Here is a 16,958-nt window from a genome sequence, read left to right as displayed (position 1 = left end):
CCTCTACTCTCCCCGCCCTGAGACCCCCCCAGACGTACCTGTTCCTGCAATCCCGGGTCGTGGTCCTGTCTACTGCAGCTTCTGGCACTGTAGGGACCAGAGAGTTGTTAGCCAAACAGATTGGCCAGCAGTTCATTAAGGCGGGACTTCCTCCTGATTGATGGGCAGATGTCCCTCCTCCAGCCAATCAATGTCCGTTGGAGTGTGAAATGGCTACGGGGCAGGCAGTGGCAGCAGGGATGTGTTCCCTGCTGATTCTGCGAATGGTGGGAAGGGAAACCCCGCCATCCTAAAAATCCTGGCCCGGGTCTTTTATGTATATATTGGGCAGAATTTTCCAGCTGATGTGCGGGTGGCGGAGCCCACACGCCAGCGCTTAAAATGTCGCGCGAGCGTCCCGACGTCAGCGCGCAGCATCGCGATAGTTCAGTCGGCGGGTGCGCTCAGCAGCGAGGCCCTCGCCCACCATTAATTAAAGGCTTCATTAAGACCCTTAACTTGCCAAGTGTCCAGGATTTTGAGGGGCCTGTGCGAACTTCGGGTTGGCGCACGGGACTAACGGGCAGGCGGGTAGGAGATTTTTTAATAAAAGTCATGCACTGGCGGGTTATGTGGATTCAGAGGGGTTGTTCATGTTTTCCACGAAGTTTTAATCGCAGAAAGTGTTTTAAAGTTGTCTGTTTGGTTGTTAACAGTTCACATCAATTTCTAAGAGCTTCTTGTGTACATTGAAGCCAGTCTGCAGACAGTTATCTTTCTCGGGCCTGCAGCTTTCTAGAGGCCTCCATTTAGCCTGGGGGTATGGGTTCTGACATCTCCACTAGAGGCAGCTCCTCTGAGGAGGAATGGAGGGATAGAATAAGGAGGAGGCCAGGACAGAACAATCAGCCTCCAGGGGAGCCACCTTTGGGAGGCCAGGCGCAGGCACAAGGGGCGCAGGGCCAAGAGGTTGTCCAAGGTGCAAGAGGCCGCAGAAGACGCCACTATCCTGCTGCCAGGGTATACAGGCGGCGAAGCAGCTACCTCAATATGACTGAGGTGCAGTGCCAAAGGAAGCTCCGACTCTCAAGGGAGACAGTCAACTATATCTGTCAGATGATTGGCCCTGAGATCTCCCCTAACTGTATGGGTGGACGCCCCATGCCAGCAACTCTGAGGCTCACAGTTGCCCTTCACCTCTATGCCTCTGGCTCCTTCCAGGGCTCGGTGGGTGATTTTTGTGGTGTCTCCCGATCAGCTGTACACGCTTGTTTTAAGCAGGTTACAGACGGTCCGTTCAGACGTGCATTGACCTTCGTCCACTTCCGCTGTGACCAGGCAAGTCAGACAGAACGAGCCAGAGGCTTCGCGGCCATTGCTGGCTTCCCCCGTGTCCAGGGTGCAATAGACTGTACACATGTGGCCATCAAGGCATCAGCAGTTGAGCCCGGTGCCTTCGTCAACAGGAAGGGCTTCCACTCCATGAACGTGCAGATAGTGTGTGATCACAGGATGCAGATTCTACAAATCTGTGCAAGGAACCCAGGCAACTCCCACGATGCCTACATCCTCAGACACTCCCAGGTGCCGGGGCTCTTCAGTGCTCCGGCTCGGCTGGATGGTTGGCTGCTGGGTGACCAGGGCTATCCCCTCAGAAGGTGGCTCATGACACCTCTCCGCCATCCAAGAACAGAAGCTGAGCAGCGGTACAATAGGAGCCACGGCACCACAAGGGCTGTGGTGGAGAGAACCATCGGTCTTCTCAAGATGCGTTTCCGATGCCTGGACCGCTCAGGGGGCGCACTCCAGTAACCCCCAGATCGCGTCCCTGTGATAGTGGTAGTCTGCTGCACCCTGCACAGTCTTGCGCTGGAAAGGGGGGATGCAGTTGACGATGAAGACCTTGACGCCCTGGATGAGGCTGCACATGATGAATCCAGCAGTGGCTCAGAGGATGAGGAAGCACAGGGTGATGATGAGGGACAGCACACCGACCCGCAATTACACCAGGGAGGCAGGGACATCCAGGACAGTTTAATCCAAAGAACCTTCAGCTAGCTCCACACACATGGATCAGCAGGAACAGCATTGCCTGAAACTTCCACACGTGGCACTTAGGTGCCACATCTTCCACCTGATCAGCTGCAACTGAGAGCTTAGTACAGAAACATCATTGTCCACTCAAACACTCATGATATGTCTGTGAAAAAGAAAAGTGCACCACAAAGGAAACACCCTCAGCCATGGTCAGAAAAGTGGACTTTATTTTGTCCAAAAAAACAACACAGACTTCTTCATTGCAATAAGAAGAATTTTGTTCCCTATTCTAAGGCCAACACAAAATCACCAGTGACATAACCGGAGAGTGCCTAAGGTGCCTTATGTTTTCATTTCCGGGTGCCAAGTCTAGGTGCCGTCCCATCGCTCGGAGTGGCTTGTGAGACAGCCTGCTGACTCTGCTGTCCTGTTGGGCTCGATGACCTTGGCGGGCGTCCTCTGGCCCATGGAGCCTGTGATGGCCCCGCCTGGAAGGGAGTGGCCAGTTCCAGAACTGGCACCTCCCCAGTTGTCGCAGCCTCAATGGAAGAAACGTTGACTGGCAGAGGGGCGGAGGAGCTGTTGCCCTCAGAGGCAGAGGAGCTCACAGCGACGACAGGCAGCTGCTGTGCCGACGTGAGGTCCCTTTCGACCTCCCTGCTCACCACAGAAGCATGGGCACTGAGCGGCGACGCTTGGTGCCCGCAACATCTCCCACATTGGGAATGACCACCCGTGGCCATTACCGCTGTGAGGGCTTCCAGGTCAGAGCGTAACCCAATCAGAAGATTCTCAATCCGATTGAACCCCCTCTCCATGAGAGTCGCCAATCTCTCAGTGGAGGAAGCCTGAAGCTCTGCCCTGAGGTTCATGCCTTCACTTGCACTCTGCCTGGACTCCTCCGTCGCAGAGAGCAACTGAAGCATTCCCTCATGCAACCCTGCCAGATGCAAACGCGATTCCCGCCGCTTGTCCTGCAGCTGCTGCATTGGTGACAACTCCAGAGGCACGTCATCACTGCCCGACTCAGCATGTGCCTGGTCCCCTGCAGCCCTCCAGCTGCTAGCGCCATCGGCACTCTCTGACTCTACCATCTCCTCCAGCGATTGTGAAGTGCCCTCTCCACTGTCACGCGGGACACTAGCCGACGGTAAAGTCCCCATCAAGGTGTGTGTGTCTATGCTGGTGCCTGGCTGGCTGAAATAATGTGCCGCAAGTTGCACGTGTTGGGCCTCAGGTGTGGAGGGGGGGCCGCGGTGTCTATGGGCGTGGCCATGCGGTGGTGATGCTGAAATTAACAACAAGGACAGTGCATCAGTTAGCGTACATTCAGCTAAACCTTGCATCCCTTCCCTCCAGCCTCATAAGTCGTTCACCCTTCAAGACCCGAAGGAGACGAACATTGGTGAGGTGGAAAAGAGTCAAGAGGAGCCCCAACTATTAGACACGCATACAGACAGGCTGGTCAGATGGCCTCAGGAATACCACATGGCATGTTATGTACCATAGGAGTGGGGAGAGTGCAGAGGTTCCTGACCTGGATGCATGCTGGCCTGGATAGTTGCGGGGCTGAGGAAACATCGCAAACATTTACGACATTTGCTGTGGATCACAGGAGATTGAGAGGTCACATTATTGACCTTCATACCGTTAGGAGGGGCATAGACCGGGTGGGCAGAAGGCAACACTTCCCCTTGGCGCAGGGATGAGTAACGTGGTGGCATTTATCTAAGTTGAGTGCCATGAGGTTGACAGCTGAGGTGCTGAGGACCTTTTGGACAGAGTAATATGGGGCGCACTGGCTGAAAGGGTGCTGGAGGTCCCAAACCCCCTCAGATGCAATAAGTCTTTGGCTGTGCAGCAGCGATCCAATGGCATGTTGGGCCATGGTGATAGTGGTCACAAATGGGATAAGGTGACTATGGAAGGTGGTGGAGACGTGAATCCTCGAGGAGACGAGGGACCTTTGTGTATGACCCACACGTCAGAGTCTATGAATGAGCAGTGTTGCAGCATTAACGATTGCAGCAAACATCAGTGGTTTGGGTGGTGTGCAGACAGAGTGGATGGGACTGTGGACCTCAAATACCTGGCCGCTGGACCCCAGCCTCGCCGCCCCCGGCCACCCTGGCCTCCTGCCTCCTGCCCAGCTCCATGGCCTGCTCCTTAAATATTGTGAGGCGCTGGAGGAGGGCGTGCCCACCTCCAGTCCTCTGGCGCTCCCGAAGATTGTGTTGGCTTTTTGCCTGCAGAACAGAGAAAAGGATTTATTGGGGCTAATCGCTCATGTACTCTGCACGCGCACGCCGCACCCCAACCACAGTGGCCCATCTGAGGCCTCCAGCAGCTCCTGTCCACACTACTGGTGATCAGTCCCCAGAAGATACTACGGCTGGTCCCAACCCCCTCCCCCAACGGCCACCTTGGACACATTCAGCGTCCGTCACTTTGAATAACACACGGGTCTTAGTGCCCATGGCAAGGAGTCGCAACTAGGTGCGGCGCTGAGGCCAGCAGATGGCTCTTGGCCACGACACCTTGAGGCTCCCCTTGCACTATCTCATTACCATCAATATGACATGTGTTGGAGTTCTGAGTATGTGTCCAGTGGCCTCCCCTGCAGGTTGCCCCCAGACTACTCAAATGCCACAAAGACCAACATATGCTGCAGGGAGAACCCTTCTTCTCCTCAACCACTAAGGCTGATGTCAGCATGGTCAGTACCCACTTGCCCACCCAGTGTATGCCAAATGCCCAATGCAGTAACGACAGCAAGACGTGGGGGGAGGGGGGGGCTCAAAGGCTAAGTCTGCCTTCTGGGTCAAATGGCCAAGGCCAACATGGTACTCACCCTTCCAGAGCGCAGCAAATCATTGAATCTCTTGCAGCACTGGGTGCCAGTGCGCCGCACATCATCATGGGCACTTACAGCATCATCCACCTCCTCCCACGCCTGGCTGGTGACATGGGGGGCCCTCCTCCTCCCATCCTCCAGATACAACACATGCCGATGGTTGGAGACCTCTTGGAGGAGGACAGCAAGGCAGGCATCGGAAAATCGGGGGGCACAGTGGCCCCCTGCTGGCCTCTCCTGCAGCCTGCCCCCCTCCTCCTGCTCCTGTCCTGTGACAGCTGCCTCTCTCTCCCCAAGTGGCCATGATGCACTGCTTCAAGCAGGCTGCCTGGCCACTCTTTATACAGACTGTCAACTCCCCATTGGAACCGTCAGTCTGAGGCCGCCCACCCCCGCGACTATTTTCCCGTTCTCCACGGGAGTCGCTAACCCGCTGGGTGGGCCTTAATTGGCCCACCCGCGGAAAATGGCGGTCGGGCCCACCCTACCGGCAAGCGGATAATTCTGACCTTTATTGCAGATGAGGGACAAGAGGAGAAGCGACATCACCACCAACAGCAGCATCTGGAGTGACACCAGCAGCAGCACCAGCTGCCTTTGACTCAGCCACACGCACCTCATCAGGGCAGTTGGGCTGGCGACCAAGATCCAGCTGGAAGTTGGTGACACTCCCAACACAGGGTCTACAGGTAGAGGATCAGCGCTCTTGATATGTCTGAGCGTCAGGAGGCTCAGGTTGTCACAGCAGGTCACTGGTGACACCAGCAGCCTCCTGGAACAAGACCTCCTTCCATGTAGAGCAGGTGAGCATGCATTGCCAATAGCTGACAAAGTGCCTGCCACTGGAGGGCAACTTTGCACACCCCCCACTGCCCCAAATGCCCAACACCCTCTGGGTCTCTGCCTCTTGCCAAGCTGCATGCTCTCCTCGTGCAAGGAGAGGTGTGAGTGTTGGTGATGACTTGTGTGGACAGGAAGGACGGACTCCATTGTGGAGGGTGGCTATGAGGAATGGGTGCAAGAGGCCAATAGACTGAGGGTGGGGGAGAAAGTTTGCTGTTCAGATGGGCATGTGAAGTGCTTAGAAAGAGAGGAATGAGTGGAGCTACAAGAGGATTGCTATGAAGGAGAATGCTGGGCAGGTCAGAGTGTGGGCTTGGCATCTGAAAGTGTTATGCCACTCACCTGTCATGCCCTCCTGAGGTCCTGAATACTCTTGGTACATGGTCTTCAGGTTAGAGGGAGTGCTCTTCTGCTGCTGGCTTCCTGGGCCACTTCCATCCATGCTTGCTTGGTTGGAGAGGTTCTCCTCTTCCTCTCATCCTTGGGAGAACTCGCCTCAGTGAAACTGCTCAGATGTCACAGCAGGACCCCCAGGTAAGAGTGAGAGACCTATGGAGCAGCCTTCCCAGGTCTCCTCCCCATTCCTGTGGTTGTTGCAACCTCAAAAATCCACATGCTGTTGCATCCTTGCAACCCTTGTCATGGTCCCTTTAATTAGAAATCTCTCCCTTGTCAGATCCAGCACATCGTCACATCTCCCTCCCTGAAAGCTGGCCAGCCAATTCAGGTGGTTAAGGCTCCAGTTAGGGCCAATTTTACGGTATCACTGTAACATTCCCACTGGCAGCTCATTGGAGGCGACCTTTCGGCGGCAGGCCAAAGTGTCTTAGGAGCCAGAGGCTCCATGCCCCAATGAGAGGGTGGCAAGGATGAAAGCCCTCAATCATGGCTGCATCTGATTCTGTGGAGAAGTTTCCCCTTCACCCCGATGTCTCTGCTGGCTTCTGGAGTTCTTAATTACTTTACTTCAGTTTTTAAATATCAAACTGATCTCCCTGAGGCAGCTCTGTGTGATTTCTGCGCTCTTTCGCTGGCCCCGACTCAGGGAATCCACCCCACCCCCCGCACACACAGGGAGCGCTCAGCGCTTCCAGGTGAGCGTCATTAAGGCCCGCCCACATAAAATGGCGGCGCCCACCCCTGCCCAACCCCCCACCCCACCACCCGACAGGAGGAAAATTTTTCCCTCTGTTTCCTGTTAGCTAACTAATCCTCTATCCATGCTAATATGTTATCCCGTTCATGAACTCTTATTTTGTGTAGTAACCTTTGATGTGGCACCTTGCCAATTGCCTTCTGGAAATCTACACACACCATACTTCCGAAAGAATAGTTGGTGCATTATGTAAACATTCATCAGTGTTCTTTCCATGGTCTTTTTATTGTAGTTCGATAAATGGTTCATGGAAGTCCCTCATTATCTGCAATGTTGCATAAGATACTAACAAATGTAAATATTTATAAAGATATGTATACGTATGAAGTCAAAATTGCCAATTGAACTACCAAATAGTTCTAGAAGTGTGGTGTACATAGATTTCCAGAAGGCATTTGACAAGGTGCCACATCAAAGGTTACTACACAAAATAAGAATTCATGAAGGGATAATATATTAGCATGGATAGAGGATTAGTTAGCTAACAGGAAACAGAGTAGGCATAAATGAGTCATTTTCGGGTTGGCAAGATGTAATGAATGGAGTGCCACAGGGATCAGTGCTGGGGCCTCAACTTTTTACAATCTATATTAATGATTTGAATGGCAGGATTGAATGTATGGTTACTAAATTTTCTGATGACACAAAGATAGGGAGGAAAGTAAGTTGTGAAGAGGAAATAAGGTGCCTGCAAGGAATATGTATAGGTTAAATGAGTGGGCAAAAATTTGGCAGATGGAATGTAATGTGAGAAAATGTGAACTTGTCCACTTTGGCAGGAAGAATGAAATGCATCATACTTAAAGTGGGGAGAACATTAACTCAATGCACATTTCTGCCATACTAAGATAAGAAAGAGGAGTAGGAATAGACCATTCGGCCCCTCAAGCGTGCTCCACCATCTAATATGATCACGGCTGACCTACCTCAATTCTACTTCCTGTCCTCTCCTCTTATCCCTTCATTCCCAGAAAGATCAAAAATCTATTGATCTCAGTCTTGAATATACTCAGGGATGGAGCAACCACAACCTTTTGGGACGGACAATTCCAAAGATTCACAATTCTCTAAGGATGAAATTTCTCCTCATCTCAGTTGTAAATGACCGTAACCCCTTATGATGAAGTTGTGCCCCTGTGTTCTAGATACCCCAGCCAGGGGAAACAACCTCTCAATGTCTACCTTTTCAAGCCCCTTCAGAATCTTGTGTGTTTCAATGAGATCGCCTCTCATTTTTCTAAACACCAAAGCATAGGCCCAATTTACTCAGCCTCTTATCATTGGACAACCCTCATCCCATGAACCAACAAGAGAACTTTTCCTGTATAGCCTCCAATGCAAGTATGTCCTTCCTTAGATATGGAGACCAAAGCTGCACATATTATTGCAGGCGTGGTCTTACCAAAGCTCTGTACAGTTGTAGCAAGATTTTCTTATTCCTGTACTGTACTCCAACTGCCCTGCAATAAAGCCCAACAAGCCATTTGTGCTCCTAATTGCTTGCTGTACTTGGATGTTTGTACGAGTGTGCGCAAATCTCTCAGAACATCAATTGAAATTATAAGTTCTGAACATCAACATTTAAAAGTTTCACAACTTTTTTTAAAAATTCTGTTTTTCTATTCTTACTAACTTCACACATCCCCACACCATTCTCCATCTGTCACCTCGTTGCCCATTCGCTTAACCTGTTATGGGCTGAAATTTTTGTTAAGATGGAGAGGGTCCCTGGCTTAGCCAAATTTGTGCCCACCATTTTCATCAGGGGAGGAACGGGATCAGGTTGTAGTTTGCACATCCATGGTTCACAGAGCTAGCTGCACATCTTAAAGTGCAGCTGCCTTTAGTGAGACCCAATTTTTGTAACTGGGACGTCCAAAACACAACTTGTGGGCTTTAGACCTTTCAGAAGAAGGTGTAAAGCTGCCTGAGTTCTTTGGAGAGGTAGTGCACCATTTTTGAGAAGTAGGATACCCTTTTGGATTGGTCTAGAACACCTATGGGAACGATAAGATACCCTTTGGAAGAGGTAAGGTACCTTTTGGGATTGTTAAAAGTAGATGTGAGTGTGCACAAAAGGTGGACAAACTCATTGGAACTGTCAAGTTGTCAAGGCATTTAAATCTCCAGGTCTTTAGATGTTTTTTAAAAAAAAGAAGCTCTTGTTATTTCACTCTGTTGACATAAGCCTGAGGGTTATCATTATACAATTTGTGCTGTGTGATTGATTTCCCAAACTATCATTATCACACTGGAGTGCCTGTCAGTTCACAGTTTGGCTGACAGTTCCAAATGGTTAAGAAGTATATGATTTGGGGTTATGAATACAAATGCTCATTTTTATTGAGGATTAAGCACTTGAATAAAATGTTTGTTTTTATAGGGGATTATGTAGTTGAATGAAATGTTTTTATAAGACATTATGTAAAAGCAATTCAAATGTCCTGAATGGGTTTTTATGAATGAGTTTTTTAAATAATTTGACATAGGGCCTATAAAGGGCCATGGGGGTGAGTTGAGCATAGGTTGGCATGGAGGAGATGAGGGGGCAAGGGAGTGGGTGAGGGGCATGAGGTGGCATAAGTAGGCATGGATGAGGAATGATGAGTACGTGGGGAGTGAAGGGGTGTGAGGTGTGAGGGCTCTACTTGGTTTTATTGGGTTTTCTTTTTTACAGCTTGGACAGAATCCCAAGCCACTAAGGTGGACCTTACACACAGCCCGCCTCTGCTCCTGACAGCCCTTGTGGTTGCCTCTGAACTCTGGGAGTGGTGGGTTTGACTCCAATAAACATCTGCCTCTCCTTCCCCGACTATGGAATAAAAATTCAACTGTCCAGGGCATTTTCTCCTGAGTTGGGTTTGAGGAGCTGGGAATTTTCCTGACTCTGTGTTCCTGCCTCAGGAGCAAAAATTCAGGCCTATATCTCTTTTCAACCTTTTTGTGTCCTCTTCACAGCTAACATTCCCACCTAACTTTGTATCATCTGCAAACTCAGATACATTACTCTCTGTGCCTTCATCTAAGTCATTCATAAAGATTATGAATAGCTGAGGCAGCCCTGATCCTTACGGCACTCCACTAATCAAGCCTGCTGACTTGAAAATGCCCAGTTTATCCCTACTGTTTGCTTCTTGTCCGTTAGCCAGCTCTCCATCCATGCTAGTATGTTACCTCCAAGTCTATGAGCCCTTATCATGCCTATTAACCTTTTGTGTGGCACCTTATTGAATTCTGTTAGAAATCCCCGTGGTTCCCCTTTATCTACCCTACTAGTTATGGTGCATCTTCATAAAGCTCTAATAAATTTGTCAAACACAGTTTTGCCTATGTAAAACCATGCTGACTTTGCCTGATTGTACTATGGCCAGAATTTTAAGGCTCCGTCGTGGCGGATACAGGGCAGTAAAATGCCATTCCAAACTCCATTGACTTCGGCAGGACTGAAAAGTCCCACTGTCGTAAAATTCCGCAGTGCATTGTTAACACTTCATTAATAATAGATTCCAGCATGTTCCCAACGACTGATGTCAGGCTATCTAGCCTTAACTGTTTTCTCTCTCCCTCCTTTCTTGAATAGCGGTGTTACGTTTGCTGGCTTCCAATTCACTGAGACTGTTCTAGAATCTAAGGAATTTTGGGAAATCATAACCAGTGCAACCCTGCAACAACCTTTTTTAGAACTTAGGACGTAGGTGATAAAGTCCTGGGAATTTGTTGGCTGTTAGTTCCTTAAGTTTCTCCAATATTTTTTCTGTGCTGATATTAAATACTTTGGGCAGAATTTTCTGCCTGTCGGGCAGGCGGGCCCGACCCAATCACCGACAGGCAGGGAGCCGATCCCCGCTGGAGAAGCGGGCCCCGCCCCCATTTTAAGTGGGCGGGCCAATTAAGGCCCGTCCAACGTGACACCCGGCGGGAAGCGCTATGCGCTCCCTGTGCAGGCGGGGCGGGGATTCCCCAAATGCGAGAGTGCACTCTTTCGCGCATGCGCATGAAAGAGCGCACATCTCCCTGAGGCAAAGTGCTGCCTCAGGGAGATCGCTGACAGTTGTATAAACATTAAAAATAGAAAAAGAAAATCCTTAACATGTTCCCCTCGTGACAATGTCACACAAGATGGGACATGTTAATAAATTTCATTAAAACTTTATTGAGCTTTTTAAATCCCTACATCAAACCTCATCCCGCCAGTGGATGAGGTTTCATGTTTTTTCTATTCCCCGCTGGGGCTCCCGGTCTGCCCGCCAACCTTAAGGCAGGTCCTTTAATTGTTTTAACCCCAAGCGTTGTAAGCGCATTCTTTGGAGTCGCTTTAGGGGAACCTGGCAGCTAAATTACACACACATGTGTAGCATAGGACCCTGATTTGTTTTTATAAACAGATCTACAGCCTGATGTAGTTGGATGTTCCATACACCAAGTGGTAAACCCAACAGAATATTGTGGCAGGAATGTCCGGATGGGATGATAAGTCATTTGTACCATTTTTGGAGTGTTACTGTCCTATTTCTGCCTCAAAATCCATCTCCTTGTTTGGGAAGATCAGCTAAAATGTACTGTTTATAATTTATATTCAATGTGACCTAAAGTAATTTTGTTCTGTGGGACTATGCAAATGTATTTCACTTATGACTCTTAACTCTGACTTGAGAATCTTGAGAGTCTTTGAAACCAACAACGGATTGAACATCATCTACTCATCATTAAAAACTCCTGCCTCTTCCCCAATAAAACAAGAGTTTGGAAAGTCACTTTTCAAATAAAGATTCTTTAAATTGCATTAAAAGAAAAGTATAATCGGTTATTCATGTTTTAAACAAAATTACTATTTTAAACAAAATTTTACAAAAGTGCATACACTACATGTAATGATGTAATTTTAATAATACATAGATATATTTTTCACCTTAACTTACAGACATAATTTTGTTTTCAAATGAAGCAGAGAGGACTTCAAGGCCTGGCTGTTGTAGATGCCAAACTGCGTGGTTATTGAGTCTGGCTGTGAAAGTGCTGTACATATTCTTTAGTTGTCTCATCATAGCTGTTGCTGTGCTGGCGTCTGTAGGTAAGGTGCTTCTGTTATTTTCTCAGACACAAAGTTAACAATGCATTTACAGCACAGAAACCAGCCATTCAGCCCAAGAGGTCCATGCTGGTATTATATCTCTACACAAGCCTCCTTCTACCCCTCTTCACCATTCCATCAACATATCCTTCTATTTCTTTTTGTCTCATGTACTTATCCAGCTTCTACTTGAATGTGTCTATGCTAGTTGCCTTAATTACTTCCTGTGGCAGTGAATTCCACGTTCCAACTATTCGCTGGGTAAAAAATCTTATTCTGAATTCTCTATTGGATTTATTAGTGACTATCTTTTATTTATGGCCCATTGTTATGGTCTTAGCCACAAGTGGAAACCTCTTTTCTATGTCTACCTTTTCTAGCTCTTTCATAATCTTGAAGACTTCTATCAGATCACCCCTCAGTCTTCCCCTTTCTTGATACATATAACTTTTCTGATAGATACAATTTCTTAGTTTTGGTAACATTGTAGTAAATACTTTTTGTATCTTCTCCAGCACCCATCAGTCTTTTAACAATGGTGAAACCAGAACTGTTCACAGTAGTCCAAGTGTGGTCTAACAAAGGTTCTATATAAGCTTAATATCACTTCTCTTGTATGCTATATTCTTTTGTTTCCATTTATCATTCACAATTGGATCAATTATCAGATAATGAGATCTCATCACAATAGCAGTCCCCATCCATGCAGGAGGAGCTGGACTAAAGTCAGAGTGAAAAATTATAATTCTAACACCCACTTACAGCATGGAGCATTTTTGCCAGAAAGGTGAAGGTTGCTAAAGGAAAACTTTACACTGGCGACCTGAGCTTGATCATCCCCATGTTACCTTGAACCTAGGGTACCGCTTCCATCACACTTGCCTTTGGCTGCTTCTCAGTTGATGTGAGAAGTTTTTGGGGAAAACTCGAATGAAGTTGAGATTTTGAAGCATGGAATTTGTAAAAGTCACACCATTTACAATAGCAAATGGAAGCCAAATATTCTGTTAATTCCCCACCAAGTCATATACCATCCCAACTTGGGGCAATATTGCCATTCATTCATTGTTCCTGGATCAAGATCCTGGAACTCCCTCCCTAACAGCACTGTGGGTGTACCTACATAATATGGACTCCAATGATTCAAGAAGGCAGCTCACCACCACCTTCTCAAGGGCAATTAGGGATGGGCAATAAATGCTGGCCTAGCTGGTGATGCTCACATTCCAATGTACAAATAAAACATAATTAACACCCATTTGGTACAATTAACCAGATGCGTAACAATACAACATATTCCAATGTGCTATGAAGTAACATTTTGAATTTTGAAATATATCTGTAATCTGTGGGCAGTTAGTTGTTTCTATTTTAAATATTGTTAACTATTCTAGAGATGAAAGCCCATTTAAAAACTTATTGAGCCATATTAAAAGCAGAAGGAGGAACTTCATTCTGTTTGTTACTCTAAAGAATTCTCTATAATAAGTCCACAAGGTGATCTTTTCCCTTCCCCAGCCTGGGGAAACTGACACCATTGGCTGCATGGCTGAGATAACTTAATGCCACTTTGAACCTTCTTGAATGGTGCACCTCTTTGTGCCTTCATCTATTGAGAAGGGGACTGGAATATATTTTTGTTTGATCGATTATGGTTCAGCCATAAACAACACTGACTACTAAGCAATATTAACCAATGAAATATTGAGTTTTTCATTTTGTGTGTGATTGTTAGACTGCTAACTAAATCTTGCATTATTACAGTGTTCAGAAAGGTTGACTCCATAACTGAAGATATCAATGTGGCCCAATCATCCTATGATACAAAGATTAGCTCCGTTCAGATGAACATTAAAGAGCTCGGTGAGTAATGCTGTTTATACTCTGTAGCAGGCTTGCTCCTAATTTCCAGCATGTCAATATATTTACACTGGCGACCTGAGCTTGATCATCCCCATGTTACCTTGAACTAGGGTACCGCTTCCATCGCACTTGCCTTTGGCTGCTTCTCAGTTGATGTGAGAAGTTTTGGGGAAAAACTCGAATGAAATTGAGATTCTGAAGCATGGAATTTGTAAAGTCATACCATTTACAATAGCAAATGGCAGCCAAATATTCTGTTAATTCCCCACCGAGTTATATATCGTCATTCATTCACTGTTCCTGTATCAAAATCCTGGAACTCCCTCCCTAACAGCACTGTGGACATGTCCCAGTGGAAAATAAGGACAAAAGCTGTTAAGCCAATGTTGATTCAGTAGTTCTAAGCGTGATTTCACTTTTTGAGTAGATGCAGGAATAACCATGCTTCCCAATAACATTCACTTCCCTCCCTTACTGGACAACAAGAAGAAAAACCAAAGAAAATTGCTGAATGCCAGCCTGGTCAATGTTTCACAGTCTGGCAGATCATGAACGAAAGCCGAGAGGGATATGGAGGGGCAAATCTGCCAGGAATCACAGATACAGATGCAATGGGCTAAAGAGGATCTGTGGGGATAGTACCCGACTGAGATAACAGGTGGATAAATTGTTGTCAGGAGGCTGGGGGAAATATGATGGCTGTTGCAATATCACATATCAGCAGCCCTTCAGCCTAACTAAGATTGATGATTTTCAAGAAATGAGTGTTGGCAATCAAAATGCTAATTAAATGGTGAGGGCGAACTGAAACACCAGTAAAAAGCGTCTAAATTGAGTTCCTTTTGCTTTGCACCACCATTGCTTTTGTCTTTTAATCTCTCCTGCCTTCCACCCAATGACAGACCTTCCCAATTATTCTTTTCTGCTTTCCTCCCCCTCCCTGCTTCCGTACTTGCTTGAAGCCTGTTATACTTCTAAATTTTTGCCAGTTCTGGCAAAAGGTTATTGACCTGACACATTGGGCAGAATCTTTTAACTTAGCCCTCGCTGGAGTGGCAGTATCAATGTTGAAATCGGTACCCAGCTCTCTGAATGGTAGTGGTTCTTCGCTAGAGCAAAGTAATGGTCATCCCATCTTTAGGCTCCCCAACAATTTAGAGAGGGAGGTAGGATGACACATCCATTCTCTCAAAGGAAGATTCTTAGTTAAAGGGACCATGGTATGGGTAAGAAGAGCTCACCAGCACTTGATTTTTCAGGTTGCAGCAACAGGAATAGAGAGGAGACACTGGTTACTTCCCAGACTTATCTTGAGGTCCCGCTATGGGATCAGAGGGACCGTAATGAGGTGAGTTCTCCCAATTAAGGACAGGAGGAAAAGGACAACCTCTCAAACCACTCCACATGGAGTGGCTGAGGAGGTCAGCAGCAGAAGTGTGCTCCTTCCAACCAAGACAGTGCACCAAGAGCATCCAGGATCTCAGGACATGACAAGGGAGTGGCATGACACTTTCAGGTGCCAACACTCTAACTTGCCCAATATTCTCCTGCACAGGATGCCTCAGGTCGACATACTTTGCAGCTGCACGAATCCTCCTCTCTCCAGTCATTTCACATCCCCATCTGAGCAGTCAACACTCACACTCATCCTCAGCCTATTGCCCTCTCACACCCATAGCTCACAGTCACCCTCCACAGATGGAGTTCTTCCCTCCTCTCCATGCAAGCAATTATGACCATTCAACTTTCTCTCCTTGCACAAGAAGAGAGCACACAACTTGGCGGGAAGCAGAGACTCAGGGGAGGTGGGCGTTGCTCGGATTGCCTTCCAGTGACAGGCACCTTTTCAGCCACTGGCAATGCATAACCACCTGGTCCATTGGGAAAGAGGTCTTGTTTAAGGAGGCTGCAGATGTTAGCAGCGACCTGCCATGAGAGCCTAAGCCTCCTGAGGCCCTGGTGCTCGAGACATGTAGAGACAGCTGATCCTCTGCCTGTAATTCTTATGTTGGGAGTCTCGCCTCCTCCCAGCTGAATTTTGCTGATCATCCCACTTGTCCTGTGGAGGGGCATGCAGCTGAGGAGAAGGCAACGGGTGCTGCTGGTGGTGTTGCCCCTGCTGCTGCTGGAACTGTTGGCAATGGCGTGGCCTCTGTTCTTGACCCTCAATAGAGGTGGAGGTGAAGCTGCATAAGCTGCTCCCATTTCATGTTGAAGGTTGGCAGCAGAGAATTGCAGCAGGCCATAAGTCAAGTGCTAGAAAGATTAAGTACTTTCCAAGAAGTTGGCAATCACCTGTCAAGCAGTGAAAGCTCTCTTTCAGAGGAGAAGTGTTTTGAACAGCAGCTTTTCAGCTGGCCATGGCCAGAGCTCTTCAGTGTCACTGATCAAAATCTTCCCAGCTCGCCAGCTCCTCAGTTTCACCGAAGAAGCTCTTCCCACTTTGCACTCACCTCAGTGACCCAGGCGAGTCACTGACATGTTAAGAAACATGTTAAGAAACAGATTCCATTTTTGAAAAATCCAGGATTCAGGACTGAGGAGCTCATAATTGGTTTCTTAACAATCTCAATCTCGTAACTTCTTAATTGCTTATCTGACAGACCCAAGGGGTAAACTGCTCATCTTCAAGGCCACCCCAGGGAAAACTGGAAAGGGCAAGATCACATCAGGATCCCCATCCAGCATCGATTTCCAGGTCTTTCTACCCATTTGCGGTATTTTTGTTTTTTTTTTTGTTGACTAATTTTAATTTTCCTGATTAAAGAGCATTATGCTAAAGTGTTTCTTTATCCTATAGTAGAAATCTCCAAGGACATTTCTCAGGACTGTAACTTTGTACATAAAAAAGTAAGCCATGTACAAATACCATATGAAATGATAAAGGCCACATCAATGACAGTTTCTTTGTTTTAAAAATGCAACCCTCAGAACCTCTGTCGAAAGCATCGACAGACCAGTTGACGCAAGGACTGGTGCCAGATTATAAACTGCTGCTACCAATTTATAGGCAAATGAAAATGTCCTGCAGCTCATTGTTAAGAAGATGAATGAAACCAACTTGTTTGTCTCACATCAGCATATGTATTCTTACAGCTCTAACATCCATCAATCTTCCTGAATGCTCGTTTAGTTGAACCAGGAGGACCAGCTGA

The 16,958-nt window shown here is 47.4% G+C and overlaps 1 protein-coding gene across 4 annotated transcripts in view; it reads left to right on the top strand.

Moving 5' to 3' along the window:
• The window catches only part of scara3 (scavenger receptor class A, member 3), a 53,517-nt gene that overhangs the window by 25,202 nt on the left and 11,357 nt on the right, over nucleotides 1-16,958 (top strand). For 2 of the 4 annotated variants that reach the window (XM_078542250.1, XM_078542253.1), the window contains exons 4-5: nucleotides 11,791-11,940; nucleotides 13,705-13,803. In XM_078542250.1, the coding sequence (XP_078398376.1) occupies nucleotides 11,791-11,940; nucleotides 13,705-13,803 (249 nt within the window). The remainder of the gene's footprint in view (nucleotides 1-11,790; nucleotides 11,941-13,704; nucleotides 13,804-16,958) is intronic. The other 2 variants (XM_078542252.1, XM_078542251.1) reach the window with 2 other exon arrangements.

The sequence above is a fragment of the Cetorhinus maximus genome, chromosome 5 (assembly GCF_964194155.1).
Source record: "Cetorhinus maximus chromosome 5, sCetMax3.hap1.1, whole genome shotgun sequence".
NCBI classification, from domain to species: domain Eukaryota; kingdom Metazoa; phylum Chordata; class Chondrichthyes; order Lamniformes; family Cetorhinidae; genus Cetorhinus; species Cetorhinus maximus.
Note: the sequence above shows the minus strand (reverse complement) of the source record. Positions and strands in the feature narration are given on the sequence as shown.